Genomic DNA, 24,010 nt, shown 5'->3' on the forward strand with positions numbered 1-24,010 from the left:
GTCTAAATTTTCACAAAATAGGTATCTCTCAGAAAAACCTAGACAGATCCCTGATATGTCAAATAAGCAAAAGTCATAGAGGGGACATAAGAAATAAGATATTATACGAGCCTGTGAACAAGTAACTAATTTGCGTGACAAAAATAACAAATCCACAAAATTATAAATGAACTTTGAATAAATATTTAGAAAAAAAAGTTTTTTTTTTCTTTATCAGTAGCTAAAGGTGAAAATCAGAATATTTCTTAGCATTGAGTATCATAATACATTGTTACTTTTTTTTTATTGGTACAGGTGTTAGATCAGTCATAATTAAAAGCATTGATTGTTTCAAATATAACTCTTTTCTAGCTTTGAAATTTTTTTTGTTTTAACTACTTGTAGAAAAAAAAATTTAAAGATGCATTCATATTAATAGATGGATACAGAAGGAATTCATATTTTAAATAGGGACCCACTATTAGTAAAAAGGGGTCCAGATATCCTGAAGTCAGGTTTCAGTTTTTACGTGTTTTATTTTTTAATAGATATTTACAGGAACACCACATAATTCTGACCTAGATCAGGATATCTAGTAAGTACACAAGATAACCGTACAATACATAAATCAATGATAAAGCATTACAATGTCTCACCAGGGTTAACTGAGTACCAGGGCTCGAAAAACCACACGTCCGCCCATCCTCGGCGGTCAAAAAATCCCAGCGGACAACAAATTTCTCGAATCCGACGTCCGCACGGACGGCCATTTTCCCGTTTATGTTCGTGATACATTTTTAATTTTTATTATCTTACAAGAGTCAAGCACGTCACTTCTAAAATGACCCTCTAATCTAGAAATCCTGTTAATTTCTTCGTCAGACCAAATGCGCATGCTCACGTAGTCGGTAAACAAAAGAAAAGTTGATCTGTGCATGCCATTTGGACAGGTCTTAAACAAGAAGCGTTAAACGCAATTATGAACATCTACCTAAATGGAAAACCCTTTTTAGATTTTGCAGAAACCTCTGTTAATCATTGGCTTGATTGTGGAACTGGCAAACGTCATATTTGATTAATTTAAAAAGGGCAGTACCCTCGGATAAATTGACATTCCAGATAACTTGACCTTTGTCGTTTTAATTATTTCATAAAAGAAATAATAGGTTACTATTAGTAACCCAGTATTTCTTTTATTACTGTATAATGTAATCCTAGTATTTGTTATCCTAGTAACTAATAATTCATTGTGCAATTTACATAAATGTTTGTAATAAATAAGAGAAAATTATATTTTTATATATTTAGAAGCTACGGGTAAGTTTCAAAGGAGGATGGGTACATTGTTGGACAAGCCGTCCTCAGGGACGGGGGAAATAAATTTCTGAGTTTTTTCGAGCCCTGCTGAGTACTATATAAATTTGTAAATTCCAATCAACAAATCTAAAACAAACATTTGCTCTCTTAGGGGCAATCAATGCATCAGAAAAACAAAAGTCACTTTTTTTTTAAATTATTTATTTTAATTTTTTGCTCTACCTACATAGTTGAATTTGTACTCTAGATTTTATTATTAGTTTTTCTTTTTTTTTAGTTTTTAGTTTTATTTGTACCAAGGAAGCTGTTAGAGAGCAAACAGTTTTCTAAGCTGTTGCATAAAATCCTTAGGTTGAGCACATGGAAGTTTTCCCTTCATCAATTGGGGTTGAGGTTAGTTTCAATTTGTAAGTACAAATCGGTTGTGGTTGCTCTCCTTTTACCTGATGGAAGCTAGAGAATAGTGGCTTACATGGTGGAGAGATCGTTCGTAAGGTCAAGACAGGAATTGGCAGACTTATAACGATTAAGAATATAGTAAGTCTTAATCTTTCCATTTGTTTTCATAATATTAGTTTCCATTGCACGAGACAATGAAATGTAAAAACAATTGAGTGAAAAGTTTGATGATGATAAGCAAATTTTTGTAGATAATAAAAGAGAAAAACTAAGTTAAGAAAGTGATGAGGTCCAGTTTAATAAACATGTGTTGCAAATTAAAATATTTGATTAAGCCACAAGAGAAAAAACTGTTTAATCAAGAGTAAATGCAACTTGATTTATGAAAAGCATAAAAGAAATCTCCAAATGAAAATCAAGTAATTTATTCAAAGAACTCCAACAAAATTTCTCCATCAAATAAAACCATCTCACTAATGCATCGAGGCAAAGAAAATTGAAATCGAGAGAAAAAAGAAAAAGTATGAATACGATCAAAAGAAATCTTATACATAAATTCCTCAACTCATCCAAGAAAAAAAGATGTAAAAACAAAAGGTAATGCGTCTGTTCCAAAAACATAACTCACAACATCATAAGCAGAAAAATAAATAAATACAAGTGTACTTAGCTTTTAAAGACATTAAATGATCAAATTGTAACATCATTAGTTGCAGAGAAAGAGAGAGAACTGAACTTCCAAGGTATTTCAAAAAGTACATCGGCGAGTTTTCCCATTGGCAGAGAAGAGGCCAAAGACCGATCAATGCGGCAGAGTGCCTGCCATTAAGGGAGAGAGGCGGCACAGCGCTGGGCCAGCTGTAGCAGCCTTCAATATTCCCACGCTTCAGCAGGGAAGCATCCACTTTCATTCCCTGGTGAGTCTTGGGCTTAATCTGCAGGCTTGGCTCAAAAAGCAAGTGCAGCACTGGGGCGCATTCCTGTGAAAAGTAATTCAACCTGCACCTGCCATTGTCAGTCAGCTGCACGGCGTGCAAAAGCTTTTATTCTTTTTCCGCAGTTACATTAGAGACATCTTGCAGGCAAATGTAGGAAAATGTCTGTACCTTTTTAAGAAAGCAAATTAGGCCAGATAATTTTCTCTTTGGAGTGAGAATGACATAATTTAAGAGTTCATTTCAGGAAAAACTTTGTAACTGTTTTATTTAAAATAAATCTTGATATAAATATGTAGTTTAGGTAAATGACTTTTAACTAACTTTTGAGGAGTTTTGTTAGTTTGTATTTTAATGCATAATTATACACATAGCATATGTGAAATTTCCCAAGGGAATTGAGACTTATAATCCGACTTTAACTTAGATATCTAAAGAAAATATAACACTGATGGCTCTACTTCCAAATGTTCACTCTTTTTTTGTACAACTGCAGTACCAATTAAAATCTTAAAAGCTATCTTAAAAGCAGTTACATTAAAGACATCTTGCAGGCAAATGTAGGAAAATGTCTGTACCTTTTTAAGAAAGCAAATTAGGCCATATAATTTTCTCTTTGGAGTGAGAATGACATAATTTAAGAGTTCATTTCAGAAAAAACTTAGCAACTGTTTTATTTAAAATAAATCTGGATATAAATATGTAGTTTAGGTAAATGACTTTTAACTAATTTTTGAGGACTTTTGTTAGTTTGTATTTAAATGCATAATTATATATATAGCATATGTGAAATTTCCCAAGGGAATTGAGACTTATTATTCGACTTTAACTTAGATATCTAAAGAAAATATAACACTAGTGGTTCTACTCTCTCTAACTGGTGGTAAATGTTCACTCTCTTTTTGCACAACTGCAGTATCAATTAAATCTATCTGCAATCAGAAAAATATGATATGAAAGATCATTGTTTTTCCTACTCCTTGATAAAAAGGTATTTCAGCACATAAAAATAAGAGGCTTTTCTATTGCGAGACTTCTCGTAGATAGAAAATGGAGTGAAGTTGTGCACAACCATTTGAAATAATTTTAACTTTCAAAGCGTAAAACGGACAGTGGTTTAAATAACGGTTCCAAATTTTTTGGGTGCAGAACCCTAAGCGTAGAACTTTCTTTTCTTCTCTTAAAAACTCAGTAGCGGTGGTGAATGTGTTAGAAAGAAAAGAAAAAATGATAATATGGAGTATATAATTTATTAGTATGTAGTGAAATATAAAATTTATTGTTTCATCAACAAGTCTTAAAATTAGGTTTCATATTAGACAGTTGAATTCACTTCCTGACTAACGGTTAACGCTGTCAAAACAAAATTCTCCACTGACAAAATCTTTCAAGAGTTTCATTAAATCATTATTTCTTTTCGTCTTAAATGTTTATTAAGTGTGAAACACCTTGATTTACCTTTGAACGAAGAGCGACATTGCAGGAAGTCCGATCTCCAGACGAAATCACATTCACTGAGATTTCAAAGAGTAAAATTTTTAAACATTTTACAGAGTTTTATCTTATAAATATATATTCATTAAGAACATACAATATATGCAGAATATTCTTCATTTCTTTAAACTAAATTTATTCATCGTTTTGTCCATAAAAACTCTAGATAAATATACAAAAGTTTTATATAGATAAAGAAAGTTCTATACAGATAAGAGAAAAAATGCTCGCCTAACATAGACAAAAAAAAATTATAAATTATAAAAATTCTTAAAATTTTAATAAGCTGATAATTAGTCAAAAATATTTTTTTATATCTAATAAATAGATAAAAACAGACAGTGTTAAATTGTCATAATATTTATTGCTAATACTTCAAGAATTCTAAAGTAGACTAAGAAGTTCCCAAAGAATTCTTTGTTTTTCAGTGGTATTTTGATATTTCATGAGAATCCCAAGTTTTCAGTTTGCATGGAAGAACCACCTTGATACCCTAGATTTTTATACAAAGTAGTTCTGATCTAAAGGTCAAAACCCTACCCTAAATGGTACTTTTATAAAAATATTAATATAAAGATAATATGTTGCAAATTGCATAAATACAGAACCCTGATCAATTGTTCCTCAAGGGACAATTCATTACGAACAATACAGGAAAATAATGAAAGTGTTTCAACTTAAAATATAAAATAATGACTAGATTTGTATAAAATTTTATAAATTGAGCATAAAAAAATTTTTTGTTGAAAAATAATGACCTCCTGCAAAAATATTGAAAAATATGGATAAATAATTCTTTTATTTACTTAAAATATTCTGAATTTTCGATTCTTTTTCTTCTTGAATCTTCAATAAATTTAGACAATTTTTACAATATGCTGTTCAGTTTTTGAAAGTTCGTGAGAATATAAAATATTCTCATTGTTTTAAAGGCTTCAAGGCCTTGCACTAAATGGTTAAGTTCAGTCTTCATTAGTCTTCTTTTTGCACTTCAGCTTTTGAACGATAGCAATTGAATTTCTGAATGATAGATGTGGGAATCTGCTAGTTTTAAAAATTATCTAAACAGGCATTATTAACATTATATGAATGGCAATTATGCGGGACAGTTGATACCTTACGATTCATACAGGAAGAAAAAAAAAAGCAGAAATCGGGAAACAACTGTAATTCAAAATAAACATGGTTTCGTCAAAAATAGTCAATTATTTATCTGTCATGAACAAATAGCTATGTTACTGAGCACTTTATTCAGGGTGCGTAGCCAAATCTTTCAACAAAAAATAAGCACCTTTTAAATACTTTCTAAGCACTTAAAAGACATGTTTAAGCACTATATACAAAAAAGACTTTACGTGATCATGATAAAATAACTTGTTTCTGACAAAACACTATTTTCTTGATTATATAAGTCACCATAAAAAGATTGAGAGATTTTTCGGTTCGATTTCTGTGGGTGGAAAATGAAGACTGAAATTGAGAATATTTTGCAAAATGCAGCAGAATTGCGCGTAAGAGTGCTAATATCTCATCGACCTCAGCTCAGAAGACGCACATGCGGACTCTAAAGTATTTCATCAAACATGTAAAATTATTAGCGCTTTTATACGCTATGGATCGGACCGACGGCAGGCCAAAATTGATTGTCGTTGAATGAATTGTGAAAATGTTGAATAGAACAATGTGAAAAGTATGATTTTGCATCATATGTGGTGAAAATCGACATGGTGAAGAAAAAAAATCGCATTTTCGAAAAGGAAAATATAAGCACATTTTAAAAACACCTAATGAGAAAAGAACCTTTAAGGGCTCTTAAAAAACAAAAATCAAAGAGAAGCACCATTAAGCACTTTTTAAAAACGCTATGCACCATGTTATTTATGAAGAAAAAAAACTTTGTAAAATGAGGTTATTATAATTATGAATCAATAGTGCTAAAACTCCATTACTTGTTTCGGAGCGGAAGTGAGTGAGCCTCTTTTAACACAGGAAATTCAAATACAGGAATTCAAATACAGGAATTCAAATACAGGAAATTTAAATACAGGAAATTCAAATGATTAATACTTTGATTTCCTAAACCAAAGGATAACTAAATAAACAAACATTATTCATAAGATAACTCAAACAGCACAAATCTTAATGCAAATGTTTATCTCCAACTGAAAATGAAAATTTCTTGATTTCTGTATCTTTAAAAATGACTACTAAGGATACTAGATCGATTGCAGATAATAACATTATTTAAATGCTGACCACTTTACCTCCTAACTGATAACGTTACAAAATGAAATTGCTGTGGAAGTTATTAGTGCAGAAGTACCCATTTTATAAAGCAGGTAAATTTTATAGTGAAACCTCCAGAAAGATCACCTCTACATAACGACTTTCGTTATTTAGGATTCCTTTGGGAGGCACAAAATTTATTCCATGGACTTCGTGTTGAAGGAAACCTTTAAGAAAGACCATAGAAATCTCTTCCAGCAACTGGGCAAACTTCCGCACCAAATGCTGAAGAGGTCAAATAAGGAAACAAAAAAATATCAACAAACAAATAAATAGATTCAAATGTATTCAAAATATTCGTGAGTAGCTTTGATTAAGGAAGCTCTTTGTGACGATCTCTGAGAGAGATCTAAAGACGATGCTATCAATAATTTAGTTATAGAGTTAAAAGATTAACTGGAAAAATTAGGTTATTTTAGAATAAACTAAGCATCTGAAACAAACAAGCCTCACATTTTTTAATTTAAATAATTTGTATAATTAAAAATTAAATGCAAACTTAAGCAAAAAAATAGTTGCTTATTTATTTAAAAAAATCCTATCATTCATAATTGGTAAATTAGTTTTTACACATAATTACATCAGTAAAGTTCATTTTTATTGACGCTTTATAAATCCAATGCTAAATTTTATTCAGCAATCAGATTTTCATGACACCAACACAAGTGGCATTTTTGCACCGTGAAAATGACTCTGAGTAAAATTAAAATCGCTTGTGAAAAATCATGTACCTTCGAAAACATTTTTAAGTTAATGGAAGTAACTTCTAATAACGACCAACCTTCATTAACGGCCATTTTACAATGCAACAATGTTGAGACTGGTGACCCCCAAGAGGTTTTACAGTAACTTAGTACTTATTATTTAGAACAAAGCTACCAGCTATTAATAGCTTTTCATTTTTGGTAAACTGATTACTTATAATAAAACATATAAACTAAGTCCAGCACAAAAATCAAAGTCACTGGGACACTTTTATCATTTACAAGGTTGCCACAGAAAAAAAATGAACAAAAAGTTGCTTTTAGTAGTCTAAAACATGAAAATAGTAGCCAAAAACTAGGAAAATAGTTGCCTAAATAAGAACAAAAATATGACTAAAATTTTGTTAATGACTTAATTGTCATATATCATGATCCATTCAGTCAAGTTGGTGGCAAATATGATAGTTTTTATGTAAATGTTTATCTATACATATATGAAAAGTGATTACTCAAATTCAAAATTCACGCATCATAATATCGCATAATTTTTAAAAAAATATTTTTTAAATTATGCAAAATTTTGTAGCAATAATCATTGAAAAGGCGATCGAGAAATGAAATAGATTTACAATGGAGTCTGTGCAGATTGAACGACGTCTGTGCAGATTGAACGTGAAGACTCAAATTTGCAATTCAAAATTTTTTATTTTTTAAGAAAAAAAAAGTTCAGTGTGTTCAGAAACTGTCTTGAGGGGTGCAGATTTTGCACCCAATTTATGCTTTAAAAAAAAACGTTAGGAGTTTAGAAAAGTCTCCCAATAGTCTCCTTTTCCTGAAAATAGTTGCTTTTTTAGCCTTTTCAGGTAAAAAAAGTTGCCATAGTCGCCTCATGCCAAAAATAGTTGCATTTTAGTCGCCCGTGGCAACGCTGCATTTATAATTTTCCTTTGCATATTGTTAGGACTGATAATATTAGGCAATAAAAAAAAATTCACATTCTATTTATATTTCAATAAAAATTTATATTGTATTTATATTGAAATGAGTATTATATTGTGTTTAAAGGAAATCACATGATTATTATATAACTTAGTTTCAATATTTACAATTTTCTCCAAACACTCCTTATTAGAAATTACCAAATAAAAGTGAAATAGTATAATAAATAAGTAAAATACTTATAAGTATATTCTATGTACTTTTGTTGTAAAATCCAGAGCTGATAACAAAAAAAAAAAAAAAAAAATACTATGTGAACAGTCGAACTCAAAAACTATATTTATCCAACATACCCAGGGAATGTAAATTCTTATTTAGCATCTTTTTTTTTACCCTTACTTGCCCAACCAGGCATGTAAATATTTAATTGGAAATACCGTAAACTGAAGATTAAGCATCCCCTCAATCGCCATTCTTCTGACAATAATACATCTTTATTAAAAATAATGCTCTACATTCATTTGCTTGAGCAGAACAATCGTGCATACAGCAACTCAATCAAACGTTTATTTTTACTTGGTTGTTAATAATACTTCATACATCTGACTTAAAACTAAAAATGAAAGTGATGCAGATATAATGTTGTTTTATTTATTTCCACTGATGTTTAACTAATTCAACTAAATTATTATGTTTTCATTAATATGCATTTGAAAACATTTGGGTATGCATTTTGTACATAAAAAAAGTTTGCGATTTTTTTGTAGTCCTGGTAAATGGCATTAAAAATATTTAGTAAACAGTGTAAATAATATTGGTGCTACAAGTTGACTTTGGTAAATACATGAAAATCTTAAAAATAATGGAAATCTATTTATATCAACAAAATGCCAATAAAAGCTAGTTTTCAAGGTTCAGATCAAACTAATACTGTTATGTTTGCACCTTGATCTTAGATCAGAATAAAAGTATTCCTAAGAAGAATTTTTTTTGGGGGGTAAATTATTTGATATTTCAAACACGAGGGAAGGAATTGTTTGAATTAGAGACCCTGTGATTTTCACATAGAGTTCAACTGAATTTTAGTAGAATATATATTATACATTTAGTAGAATATACATTATACATTTGAAAAGTAAGTCAAATGTCTAATATTCAGTAATAATATAAGATATTAAACTTCAAAAACAAATATAATTGAATTTGAATATTAAAAAAAATAATTACTAATATAACTAAAAAGAATTTATTCTTAACATTGCTTAAAAACTAATCTAATGAAAACAGTAAGAAAAAAAGTGAAATTACTCCTCAGCTTTAAAAAAAAAAAGAACTAGTCATTCATATGATAAAATCATAATTTGAAAATGCATGCTTCGTTAAACATATATTAACTTATATAAAATTATATTTCTAAAATACAAACTGACCGTTAGGTCAAAAGTACAATTATCCTATCATAAGGTCCTGAATTTTCTGATTCTATCAAGAAGAAAAAAATTATATCTAATAGTTTTGCTTAATTAACATTTGAAGTTTCAACCACAAACTTGTTTTTTGAATTTTAAATACTAGATTTGTACTTTATGCTTTGTTCAAAAAATGATTTTCACATTTAGTTTTTAGTCTTCATTTTTGAACAATATATAAAGGCAAAAATGCATTATTAACAAAGAATAATATTAAGAAGAGATGATATATCCATGTTGCATGTTAAACTCGTAAAACTTCAACCAACTCAAACAGTTAAACAATCAATTATATTTTCTTCAACACTAAGCAATATTCTATAAATCATTAATTAGCTTTTTAATTTACAATTTCAAATATTAGTTTTCAACATGTTTAAAATTAAACACAGAAAAACATAAACCAATAAAAACTAACATGATTAAGAAAAATTTCTATTTCAAAATAAAAAGCACTAAACCCAAATTAAATACTGTTAACAAACCTGACTAACTTAAAATAAATCTAATTGACCATCTGGTTAGCTCACACAACAAAACAAAACAAATGGCAAACACAAGACCATGCCATGCAAAGTCACAATGTTTTTTTTTCCCACATTAAATCCGGAAAAAAAATACTCAAATGAAAACACAGGTGACAAATTTCTTACCACTATAACCGTAAGGGATGTGATAGCCTGGCTCTAAAAACGGTATTCCACAGTCATCAAAGGCAAAATCCAGGTGTTGGGCCATGAAAACCAAGACAGGCTGTGGTTGAGAACCACAGCAACCGACAGCGGGAGAGGATCTGCTTTTCCCGAAGCCCAGAAGCTACGGTTCTGTAGGATTTCGGTCTTTATCGACTGGTGGCAGCTCGCCAATCGCAAAGCCTGGAATGGGCGGGTGGGAAGAGACAGCAGTACCCCCGCCAGGACCTACCACCCACCTACCGAAAATCTTTTCGTAAGGTACGTATCCCTCCAAAGAGTTCCCAATTAATTATGAGAAGACACCTGTAGGTCCAACATGAATTTCCCACAGATCAATCTCTGGCACTATGCAGTTGCATTGGATTGGCTGTATGATAATTCACATACACATGCATGCATACCCCCCCCCCCCCAAAGAGGGGGATTCGAGTAGGATGAGATTCTATATTTACAGCCACAAATGGGAGGAGTAAGTCTATGGGAATTTCACAGATGGTGTAACTGCTGCCTCATGCGAGCTTCTTGCTTTTAGTCTCCTGCCACTAAAATCAATGATCTCTTAGTTCAGGAGTGGTTTTATATATTCAATTTGTTAAAAATAATGTGCTTGATCCTGATATTTTATTTAAGAGTGATGCTGCACTTTATTAAGCTGCTTTTGATGTTGGAGGAGGTATTACATTTAATATGACGTAATAGAATTTTTTTTTTAATCAAGCTTAATACATAGCACAGCTATTAGATCTAATATGTTGTTTTGCCTTTTAGTAATGATGGATTAATAGAAAAAAATTTAAGTAAGAAAACTAATTGTGAATTAGAAGCTTTTTTCCCCCCTTGTACCTTAAATTTTTTTTATTAATTATTTATCTTAGAATGATTCAAGAACATAAGAAAACCACAATTTGTTTCTGAATTTAACAAAAATTTCAAAAGATTTATTTATTTATTTTTTAAAAATTTCTAAACTTTGAAAAATGATTTTCAGAAAAATAAGTAATGATATTTAAGATCTTTTATCTAGAAAATTGAGTTGAATTTAGGACTTTTCATTAAAAATGGCTCTTTGCATTTTCTCTTTATTACTTTCATTGTTTCATTATTTTTTTCTACTAGAACACGTAAAAAAAATGCTACTATGACAAAGATAGCATGTCAAAATATTAATATTTAATAGAGGTTTGAGAAGGGAGCATTATTGGCAAATTTAGAAGAGTTACAGTTAGAGGTATACCAGGTATTCAACCATATTTTCATTACCTTGACCCAGCAAAGAAGTTTACTATCTGATACTACAAAAAAAGCTAACTGGATACTTGGCTACTTTTACTGTGTATTCAGCGCCACTCATTCATATTTGACACAATCATATTCATAGCTATTGCAACTTAAAATTTATTTATATACACAATGGAAATTTAAGTATTCATCAGGTTTCAAATAATAAGGCTGAAATAAGTGTTCAGGTATGACATATTTTACTTTTATGCAGAATTCTAATTCGGGAAAGCCTTGCTAAAATGCACACCTTTTCAGAACAGAGAAATATACTTTCTAAAAGTATATTCATATAAAAATATTCATATATATATTATATATTCATATATAAAAGGACATGAAAAAATTCAGAAATCTAATGCTAAAAACTATTTTAACTAAATTGATATGACAGCTAAATAAATACACAATCAGAAATGAGGAATTATATTGATATTTTTTTAAAGTTAACAAAATCAAAATGAATAAAATTCAAAGATAATTGTAAAAAACTGATGCATGTGTATTACTCTCATATTAAAGTTGCTTTCAGTAAATTTGTAAATGCATATAGATATTTTTATTATTTGGATTCATAAGTTTAGCATTTCATTGAAGTATAATAGACAATGATTGGAAACAGAATCTGAATATTTTCTGTTATGAACTATAACAAAAGGAGTACAATTACAAAAGGGAAAATGAGAAAACAATATAAGAGAGCAGGAGCATCAGGGCTTTGTGAGGGTCATAGAACTTGTCTTTACTTGAAGAAGATTAAACCTTAAAAAATTAACCTTCTACCTATGCTTTTCGTGATATCGCCTCAACTTTCATAGATGGAAAGAAGGAAAAAAATAACTCAAATTGGTTTTTTCTAAAAAAATCAATTTCTTTCACTAGTAACCACAAAAGATTAACAAAAATAAATAAAAGAATTGTCATAATCATTGCCATTTCTTACACAAAAGTATAAATTTAAAAATAATGATAGCCCTTTATCACATATTTTTAGAATCTTTGTCTAAAATGATGACAAAAACAACGAGAAGCATAAAATGATATTTAAACAAGAAAAAACACACACACATGAACCGTTATTGAAATTCCAAAAGTCACTATCTTAGAACGAATGTACAAAACCTGTTTGAATGCTGCCAGAAACTTGAAGATGCTTCTAATTATCTTTCAATTCCTTATTTTATCTAACCACAATCAAACAGGTTTTGATGATTTCAATTAACGAGAATAACAAAAGTATAAGTTAAAGGTGATAATTTTAAAATCAAATTTATAATTTAAAATATGATTAAAAATTAAAAAAAAAAACACTAAGACACACTTACATTTCTGATTATACTCAGGGCGCATAGAATCCATGCCATTTTCAAATCCTGAGCGATTGTTGAAATTAGGAAAAGCACCAGTACTGTTATCTCTCGCAACATTCATGTATCCCATTGGTCCATATCTATTGGATGGCTTAGGACTAGACAGGTCAACTGGATGACTGTCAATGACATTCTCTGAAGGACGGTCTCGAGATGGGGAGCACAAATGGGAGTTCTGCATCCCATTGCGATTCACCTCATTGAGCTGGACATGACCCAGCTGTTGGTGCTGAGCCCTATTGTTGACATTGAGGTCTGTATATGGGTTAGGATTTTGAAGGTTTGCCTATAAAAGCAATAAAGATAAGTGTCATCATAACATGGGTCATTTCGGCTTATTGTAAACATTTGCTTATTTGAACCGCATTTGCTTATTGCATTTTAGTAAACGCAGTATTTCTCAACTGCCGTTCCATGAAATAATCTTTGTATTACAATTAATATAAAATTTATATTAGAAATTTTATTTATATTGAAATAGGCTTGGATTCAAAATAATTTTTATTGAAGAAAGTATGTGCATGATCAGAAACAAACTGAACAAAAATTGTGTAAGAGCCACAATTTTGTATACGCAAAAGTTACATCGAAAATCAAACAACTAACTTTATTGGTCAGCGATAAAATAATGAAACGTTTACTGGTCCTTCGAGTAAATATGTAAATCCAGTAGAAAAATTCAGCCTTAACAGAAACAAAAACATTTTTTAAAATAATAAGAAAGATTTGAAAGAAAAAAAAATTTTTATTGAAAAAAGATTTGGAAAAAATCAAAGAGTTGGTGATGCCTTAGCAACATTATTTAAACTCCTTAAAACACATGGTTTTTATGTTAGCCTTTACTTACTTTTTTTCCCACAAAAACAAGACTTTGTATTCACATATATACCAAAATAATAATAGCAGACTTTTCACAAAAAGTTTGCAGAGAACACTGGTCTCTGTTTTACAAAACTAGTACACTAATTTCACAAGTCTACAAAATTATAAGTAGATTTTTCACAATTTCAAAAAAACGAACTTTAACGAAATGTCTGGTATAGCCCAGTCGCATGATCATCACTCAATATTTGCGGCTAATTTTTTAAGTCATTTTTGCATTAACAGAGGTCTATCTGGGCATTTTTTCAGGTTCTGTTTTTATGAAAAAACTAATCATAATGTGATAAACCTAAAATAAGCTTCAAATTAATTTTATTTTTTCAATCAGGGCCTCATTTTTGTGAATTCATGAAACGGTCTATTGAATAAGATACAATGAAAATGATAAAAGGATGCCTTTCAATTGTAGTTTTTCAATAAAAAATAAATACAAGATGATATCTAACATTGTAAAAGTACAATAAAAATCTGAAAGATGATACCTAACACAGTAAAAGTACAATAAAAATTTGAAGATATGTACAATCAAGCCTTGATATTACAAACACTAAAAATTTTATGAGATCGAAAATAGAACATTTTAATTGAATTTTTTTTTTTTTAACTATTTAGTCAACTTCAAAAACATTTAACAATGTTAATATATTAGCTTTTAATTTGACTTTCAGTTTTGCTTAGGTTAAGTTCTTTCGTTAGGTCATCTTCCCTTTATGATGTATCTCTAAGATGCTTTAATCTCTTTTAATATTTTTGATTCTTCACAGTCATCACATACTGAAATATTATAGTACGTACTAACTACTTTTCTCATAAATATCAGTTTCTTTTGGATTCATTAAATTAACAAGTTCTTTTCTATTTTATCTACTTATTTAGGAATAGATAATTTAGGAATTTTCTTTAAGCATGATTATTTCTTCCTTATCAGAATTTCAAGAAGTGATTTATAAATTTTAAAAAGTTTTTAGGAATTAGAATTAAAAAAAAACAATTTTAAAATCTTTAGAAACCATTTTCGGGGATGAAAAATATTTTGTGAAACCAAGGGTGATTCAGAAATGTACTGGGTTAAGAAAGGCTTTCTCTATTAGTGACATAGCAAATGCAGAGTTAAGATGTTTAATAGGACATCAAAAAATTCTTATTTTCAAAGTTCATGTTATAGGGCTGGAGTGTATACATTTTCTGCTATAATTAATATTTAAAGAGTGTTTTTCAAAGCTCCTTCGCTTAAGAAAATAGAAGACACAGTTTAAATGCATTAATCACATGAGAAAATTTAAGAATTTTTAAAACAAATAAAAGTAAATAATATACAAAAAGTAAATAATATACAAAAAGTAAATAATATACAAAAAGTATATTACACCTAAGAAATTTAAATTACAACTTAATAGTTTAATCAGCTAAAAAAAATATGCTACTAATTTAAATCTTTTCTGCTTAAAATTGACATTAATTGGAGTTGAATATAAAAAAATATATGAACTTGTGTTATCTTTATCATGATCTTGAATTCACAATTTTAAACAATACAAAACTCAATTTATCTTATATAGTTACAAATTACAAAAAAGGATTACAAATTTTTAAAAAATTTTTATCAATTATGAAATACTTTAGAATTATTTAAAATAAAGTTTTCAACAACAATAAAATGAAAATATTAAAAGGAAAGAAAAAAAAGTATTGAAAAGAGGGTTTTAAATTAAATAGCATATTTTTCATATTTATTTTACATTTCATTATATAATTATATTGGTTTTTTTCAAATCTGAACAGGCTGAGTTTTCAGCAACTTCCCCTTCTAAACTAAAAACATACAGTATTTAATTGGATTTTTCCAAAAAGAGTCTGCCACTGTGCTTATTTTACCTGACTAGTAATACTGTAGGAAGATGCATTTTGAGAGGGTGTACTACTCGCAGAGCTGTAAGCAGTAGTATAAGGAGCCAAAGACATACTGGCTGTCACAAAACTTTGATCCTCAAAGTTAGAGTATTCCTGTGCAGGTTGAAACCCATGGTTCACCTAAAATTAAGAAAAATTTTAACAATTAATATATAATACCATACTGTAGAAATAAAATCTCATTAAGGCTAAAGAAAAAAGACAAACAAGGTTAAAATGATTTTTTTAAACTTTACTTTCATGTTTTTTTTATATCAATTATTATTTGCTGAGTATAAATAATATTTCCTCTTAAAAAATAAATTTCTACTTTCGATTTTTAAAAGAAATAATAAATTATAATGTTAAGAGTAAGAAACTTCAGTACAGAATTAGATAAAATGAAAAACTTTCTGTTAACACGAAATCTCAATTTAAAAACTTTCTACATGCATTGATTAACTCTTGTAACTAGTTTCAACCCTTTTGTCGCCACCTCATTTTGATGAAATTTGTTAGAAAATCACAGATTTTTTTTTAAAAAATGTTTTCATTTTTATAGAACTGTATATTGATTCATACCATAAGGGTGAATTTGGCAAAAAACCAAGATAGCTGAAAATAGAAATCCAAAAATTTTAGATGCAAAAACATTTTTTGAAAAATACTTGAAATTTGAGCAAGAAAAAAGTGTATTTAGGAAGCCTTTATCTATAGAATCTTGACAAAGTTTTAATCAAAATATCCATACGAGATTTTCCTTATTTGTTCAAATTGTGTGAATACAAATCTCAATATTTGATTTTAAAATCACGTGAATACGAATTCCTATGTATAATTTTTAAGTCACTTGAACATGAATCATAACAAGGTGGAAACTTAAATTAAATAAACAACCAATCAATTATTCAATAGCTTTTTTTTTAAATCATTTTATGATGTACATTAATGCAGAATGACCCTGAAAAACAGATATTTCATTAGAATATTCAATGTCTCCATTCAAAGTCTTGATTTTTCAGAATCCCTCAATTTTTGATGGTAAGATTTATGAAAAGAGTTCTTTAACAATTCACATATTTTAAAGTTGTAATGAATACATTATATATATTTCCCCTCTTCAAATATTTTAAATTAAATTGTTTAAAGTATGTTAAACTAAATTTCGTCATATTTTTATATTATCTAATAAAAAAAAATTAAAAATTCAAATAATGATTATTACATTAAGATGATTAATCAATATTGATCACTGACTCATTAGGTTTGAGAAAAAGTGGCGACTATGTTATAAGACTCTACAGGCCACCAGCTAGGAACTGAAAATTTAAACTTTCCGGTCTAGCAGTGGGTGCACAATGCTAGCTTTATTGCTGTATTATCAGTTGGTCATTAAATCAATAAATTGGCAATTGTGGAGAATTAACCAGTAACCACTATAACTCACTCAGTAATTTACTTCAAATATGCTATTTTTAATAAATCAAAATATAACTATCATTATCGATCAATAACATTAATTGATACTATTATCAATTGCTAGCTGTAAATATTATTAAACTAGAAATAACATAACTTTCTGTTTTTTTTTTTTTGTTCTTTTTTTTTTTAAATCAAACCTGTCATTGAAATAAGCACTGTTTTACATTTTTGATTCCAAACTTAAGTAACTTTTCCCCCAATACATCACAAGATATTTTATTTTGAGGAATGATTTGCCAGTTATCTATTGCAGAATTGTATAAAATAGAGCAAGATGTTTTTTCAAATAAAAAAGAAATACAGATATATGTTCTCATACATTTCACATTTACTTAGTAGAATATAATCAAAACAAAATTAATTTTCCAAACATTAGAGTCAATAGATGTGATAAAAAACTAATAACATGTGTTTATTTGAATTTTAAAGCGGAAATGCATCTATTTAAAAACCTTACTTTGAGGGAATCTGTTTCCAAAGTTAAAAATAAATGTTTATTTAAAACAAAAATTTGTTTAAAAATATTAGATAATTTTTGTGAAAATAAACAAAAGATTAAAAATTTAAATCAAACAATTGATGAACTTTTCCCTCAAATTTGTAAAGAAATTATGAGTAATAACTTTTTACTTTTGTTTTTTGAAATGAATATAAATGTTTAATTATGTATGACAGGCTTTTCATTTTAAACATACTAAAAAACAAGTTTAATCTCGGCAACTAGATTAAGAAAAAACACTGAAAACTTGTTTTTAAAAATGTACTTTAAGAATTGATAAAATTTAAGAATTCTGCAATGCAAAAAAATTATCAATATAAATTATAAGTTTCACATTTGAAATCAAAACAAAAGTGAAGAACTTGATATTTAGGCTTTTTGTGAAACAGCTTTTTTTTTCCTTGAAAATCACTTTACTGAAGAGTAAATTTATACTTACAGTTTTAACAGTAAAATATTTTAAAATGAAATTCATTTTAATATCAAGAAGTGAGAGTAAAATTTTTATAAGTGCAGAAAAATCATAACTAGGTATGAATTAAATAATTTCAAAATTAAATAAATTTAAATAATTCAATATTGCAATTAAATTGAACAAATTAAGAATTCTCTAAAAGTAAAAAGTAATTAAGTCTTTCTTAAAACTGATTAGCTTACACTTCATACCAATATTTAAACACTGTAACAAATGTTTGACTAAATAGTAATTTGGCTGAAGATAAAATGGTATTTATAGACACTAAAATAAAGTCAAGTACAATAAAAAAAAAGAAAAAAAATTATTAAATGATAGGCACATAGGAATGATAAAAATAGAAGTAGCATAGAAATAGGCATAGGAATGATAAAAAAAAAATCATAAACAAATGAAGAACATCAACAAGTAAAAAATAACTAAAACTTAAAGCCAATATTTATTCATTCTAACAAATATCTGATTAGATAGTAAATTGGTTAAAGATAAAATATTATTTTTAGACATTTTTTATTTAATAAGTGAAAGCTAAAATACTCTATTTATAGACATTAAAATAATCTTAAAATAACAATAATAATAATAGATTGATCATTGATAATATTTTCAGACACTGACTCATATCATATTTCAATACAACTAGAGAAAAAATTCAAGAATTTATATTTAATTTCACGAGTTCTTGAGGTGCTAAAAAAAAAGGTTGCAATGAAAATTACAACTTTGATTTTTCATTTAAATCTGTTTATCAATAAGATAACACAGTAATTATTTTGATCATTTATGTCAGAAGGGTTAAATGAACTAGAATATGTTAAGTAATTTAGAAATATATCAGAGAAAAAAAGGCTTTAGTTTGTTTAGAAACAAACAAACAAAAAATTTTTTAGAAAATAGCTTCTTTTTCTTTTGTTAATCCATTTTTGTATCTTAATGTAAGAACATACAGGCTTCATAGAGGGCTAAGGAAAAAATTTGATAACATTTTTCAGATAAATCAGGACAAAACTAAGACATTTTTTAGAACAGTTTTTAGAATAGAATAATATGTACCTACTACTTTTAAAAAAGGCAAACAAAAATGGATAATTTGCTTCACTAATTGTAAGAAAAGCAAATTTTACCACAAAAGAATAATAAAACATACTATTTCTAATTTTAGAATATTTGTTTAGAACAGAAAGTTTTAAGAGATTGTCATAATATCAATACTGAAAAATTAATAATTTAGTTTCAAATCAACAGATGGAAAAATTTTACAACACTACTGCATTGAAAAAAAATAACCAGTACCAATTAATTCACACACTATTATATCAATATATAATTAAAATTAGTAATTTTGTTCAAAATTCTCCTCAAATAATTTTAAATTTGATGAAATTGATTGATTCCATCAAAGAAGTATAGTTTCACTAATCGTAAAATGAAAATGACGCACTGAATGTGCCACTTAACATTTTTGTGTAAAAAATTTTCAGGGGATTACCTCTCAATTCATTTCAAAATTTCATGATAGGATAACTGTATTGTTGATTGGAATCTATCTCTTAAAATCGCAAATTCTTTTTAAAAAATCCTCATTTATATTCTTAGAAATTGGGATGTTATGAACACACACAAAACTTAGGAATGTTAGGACAAAAAGCTAAAAACCAAGACAAGTATTTTTTTTTAATCAAGAAAATCAGGAATATCAAAACCACCACAAACCCTGAACTTGAAGTAAATTTCAATAAATCGAAAAAATAATAAAATTGAATAAAATTATTTAGTATGTTTGAAAAAAATTGCCTATAATAACTTTTACAAATGTTAACCATCTTACATCAAGACATTAAAAAAATGTTCTAACTAGCAGGAAAAACTAGTGTTTTATGGTATACTGTTCTAACTAAGAGAAACTAGTGTTCCACAGTATACTGTTCGAATTAACAAGAGAAACTAGTGTTCCACAGTATACTGTTCTAAGTAACAAGAGAAACTAATGTTCCATAGTATACTGCTTTAAGTAACAAGAAAAACTAGTGTTCCATAGTATACTGTTCTAAGTAACAAGAGAAACTAATGTTCCATAGTATACTAACAGACCACAATGAAACAATTTTAAGCCTTAAGAAATTGAGAATTTTTATTACAGAATATGTTCTTTCCCTGATCAATTTTAATTAAAAACAATTGACAGCTGACTGACAATGAAATCAATATAGAACTAAGATAGTTACATATGCATTAAATCACAAAATATTTTAAAGAGGAAAGACATGCAACCAACTGCGATACAAACATGCAAAACAGACATTCAATTCTAATTACATCAAAAAAATATATGCAAAATATTTAATTTTCATAAAAATTAAATTGTTCTAACAAGATAACTTTAATAGTTTAAAGTTTTTGCACTAATTTGGCATGTTCAGAAAATTTCAAATTAGCTATATAGCTAATTTATAAATATTAGCTATATAGCTAGCTTGAAATTTGATAATATGAGTTACATAAAAATATGAAAATATAGCTAATATGAGATTTAAAAATTATAATTTTTTTCTACAAATAAATCTTTCTGTATTATTACTTACTTCAAAAGTAAAAACAAATTTTAAAAAAAAGTAGAAGAAAAATAATTTACAAAGAAAAAAAAATAATAAGACCTCAAAATAAAATTCTTCCCACATATTTCAACGCTAACTCGTAGACATTTCACCGGCCACATGTAATATGTTTTTCAACTAAGTTTGGTTTGACAAGTTTTCAACTGTCTAGTTTTGCTCAACCTAAGTCCCGCTAACACAGCCAATAATATATTTCATTCTTAATCCTGTACACACGACATGGTTGATACCCGAATTAAAAATTTGAATTCCCTTTTAGCGCTCGCGATGTTTGATGCTTCCTCAAATAAAAATTTCTGCTGTTCTCAGTAAATCACACTTTTAATATCATTCGATTCTGAGTAAAACAATTCACTAGATTCATTACTTAGTGTAGACATGGTGTACGTACAAAACTGTACTTAATATAAAAACTTTTCAATTATTATCGCTATCGATTTCGTTTTGATCTCATTCGCACGCTTTCTAACAACTACGGTTCTTTCGTAGTATCAAAAATTAACTTTTCTAGGTTTAGTTAACAAGGGAAACTAGGGAAGTGTGACTCGCCAATTTTGAAATAAACTAGTGGGATGTATGCCTTATGAGGAATAATTTTAAGGGGCAACATTCGTTTCGGCCCATAGAATGTCCTGTGAGAGATAAAAAATAATTCAATATATGGAAAAATCGGCATTTTATTACTTCAATGCAAACTATTAGTTATTGTAAATATCTCATGCTCCAATTAATTTTGCGGTACTTACTTTCACGTACTATATAATGCATATTTATTCTCAAAATTGATTTTGAAAATTTTATATATCTGTAGTTTTTCAGAAAAACCTGTTAGATTAATTTTTAAAAAAAAATTGACATCAAATTGTTTGACTTTTTTTTTTCAAAAATTTTCCAAATTAATTGGAGTATGTAATTGCAAATCAATCAATTAATTAATAATTAATTACTTAATTTGCTAATTGATTTATTAATTAGAAAATTAATTAATTAACCAATTAATTGCAAATTAATTGGAGTATGAGACAATTACAATAACTAATAGTCTGCACTGAAGTAATAAAATATCGATTTTTCTATATATTGAATTATTTTTTATCTCTCACAGGACCTTCTATGGGCCGAAACGAATGTTGCCCCTTAAAATTATTTCTCATAAGGCATACATCCAACTAGTTTATTTTAAAATTGGCGAGTCACACTTCCCTAGTTTCCCTTGTAAGATAATTTGTTAATATTTTAACGAATTAGAATTAAAACGAAGCTTTTCACTACTTCGTATTAACAATTTAAATACATACATATAGTTTTTTTTTTTTTCTTTTTTTTTTTCTAATACCAAACTATGTTAATTCCGTCTTGCTGAGTTTTATTTCTTTCAAAAAAATACGTTAGTAAAAATTAGAGATAAAAATAAATAAATAAAAAAAACTTAAGTCGGATAAAATTATAAACGACTTGGCGATTTTTTGGAATATTTTTATACTTTTCTTTTGGAATAAAAATAAAATAAGGCATACTTAGATAATTTTTGAGAAACAAGATCATTGTACTGCAATAAATAAATTGCACGTCGCATAAAATTTAAAGACTTTCATTAGCATGTATAGTTTTTGAAATGAATATTTTAGATGGTCCGTTTGCGTGATTCAAATTAGATTGCGTGTGATTAGATTTTTTTAATGATAATAAAGTAAATTTGAAACAAAAATTACATTACAAAGAATTAGAATGAATTATGCTATTTTATCACAAATATACAGAGTAAAACATGAAACTGAAAATCGAAATTTCGATATCGTCCCTTCACATCGATTGCTAATGCAGAGGACCACCATTGATGAAATTATTTTATGCTAGTCCGAGTAAATTTTTAGTCTAAATGAACGGACTACTGTATTATTGTTATAAAATTGGAGGGGGCGATTCGAATAAGCATGTTTTTCTTAACCTTTTCCTTTTCGGCTTGTCTACAAAAATAAGCAAATCAACCCCCTCCCCCCCCCATGCTACGTAAGGAAATCGCAACCTACCCCCTCCGGGATTCTGCTTTAATTTTGAATCCCAATAATATGATTAAATTCAAATAAAACTTTGCATAATACACAAATTAAGTTGCGGTTTATTTTACAAAATTTTAAAAAGAATATTCTATAGGAATTAATTAATCCTTTGTGCCTTCCTTCTATGTTTAAAACTCTTAAAGAAAATTTTCTAACTTCCTCTCCCCAAATTCAACTTACAATCCAAATGTGCAATTTTTCCACGAATGATTTATTTTTATATTTTTGTTTAAATTGTTGCTTTTTAAGAACATTTTGAAAATAAGGGGTTTTTACAGTTTTGCATAAACATTGCTCATACCCTTCCTCCCTCCCTTGTCAGAGAAAAGTAAACAAATCATAGCCCCTCCCCAGGTGCTTAGCAATATTTAAAGTCAATAATAATAACATTACCAAGAGTTTAAAATTGGAAGATAAAAAATTACAATTATTTTTTTAAAAATGTAGAGAGGCCCACTTGCTCCGGACAGTGGATAGCTATTTTCAAGTGGTAGTCTTTTAATGCGTGATTCTTGATTTAAAAATTCGATTTGTATGGTTTTTAACTCACCACTACATCTAAAAAAATTCGAAGGGTTATATGATACGCCACTTTGTTGCAATAACGCAGTGTTGAGCTTTTTAAAAAAATTAACTAAGATAAAATTAACCGAAATTCTGCCCGCTTTTCTTTGCAGGTCTCTAGCGTTATTTAAAATATTTTGCCGTATCCGGAGCAGTTGACATCTCAGAAAATGCGTCGAAGTTTGTAAGAATTTAAACTAGATACTTTTAAATTTGAAACATCACGGAAATAAGAGCACAGTAAATTAAATAAACAATGGTAATTACAATAAAATTCGAATTAAATAGCAATTATTTATTAAATTATAATAAAAAAAGAGCTTTTTGACATAACATTTTAAAACAAAGAGAAAACGCTTTAAATTCACCTCTAGCGTATAAATTCCATTTATAATTCCACATAAATCTAGAAAAATTTACACTACACCACCCACCAAGCAAACAAATGGTGGACAAACTATTACCCAGACCATACCCAGACGAAGACATTTTATAAACTGTACTTTGTTTTTGTGTTAAAAAAATAACTATATTGAGTGTTCAAAGGTAAAATAAAATGTGCACTTTATTTAATAACAAAATACGTCAAAACATTTAAAAATTAAAACTAGCAATTTAAAAAATTTAAGGCAATCAAAACACGGGCACAATAAATATAACTAACAGCAGGAATTATAA

At 28.1% G+C, this 24,010-nt stretch overlaps 1 protein-coding gene across 18 annotated transcripts in view; it reads right to left on the reverse strand.

Moving 5' to 3' along the window:
• The window catches only part of LOC107450465 (recombining binding protein suppressor of hairless), a 116,815-nt gene that overhangs the window by 23,930 nt on the left and 68,875 nt on the right, over nucleotides 1-24,010 (reverse strand). For 10 of the 18 annotated variants that reach the window (XM_016066265.4, XM_071185110.2, XM_071185113.2 and 7 more), the window contains exons 2-3: nucleotides 15,623-15,778; nucleotides 12,821-13,151 (exon numbers count right to left, since the gene is read on the reverse strand). In XM_016066265.4, coding sequence (XP_015921751.2) covers nucleotides 12,821-13,151; nucleotides 15,623-15,709 — 418 coding nt within the window. In that variant the 5' untranslated portion in view covers nucleotides 15,710-15,778. Of the gene's footprint in view, nucleotides 1-12,820; nucleotides 13,152-15,622; nucleotides 15,779-20,675; nucleotides 20,901-24,010 lie in introns of those variants that run through there. The other 8 variants (XM_071185107.2, XM_071185103.2, XM_071185105.2 and 5 more) reach the window with 4 other exon arrangements.

This window comes from Parasteatoda tepidariorum, chromosome 5, assembly GCF_982258835.1.
Source record: "Parasteatoda tepidariorum strain Cologne lab strain chromosome 5, Ptep-v5.0, whole genome shotgun sequence".
Taxonomy (NCBI): Eukaryota; Metazoa; Arthropoda; class Arachnida; order Araneae; family Theridiidae; genus Parasteatoda; species Parasteatoda tepidariorum.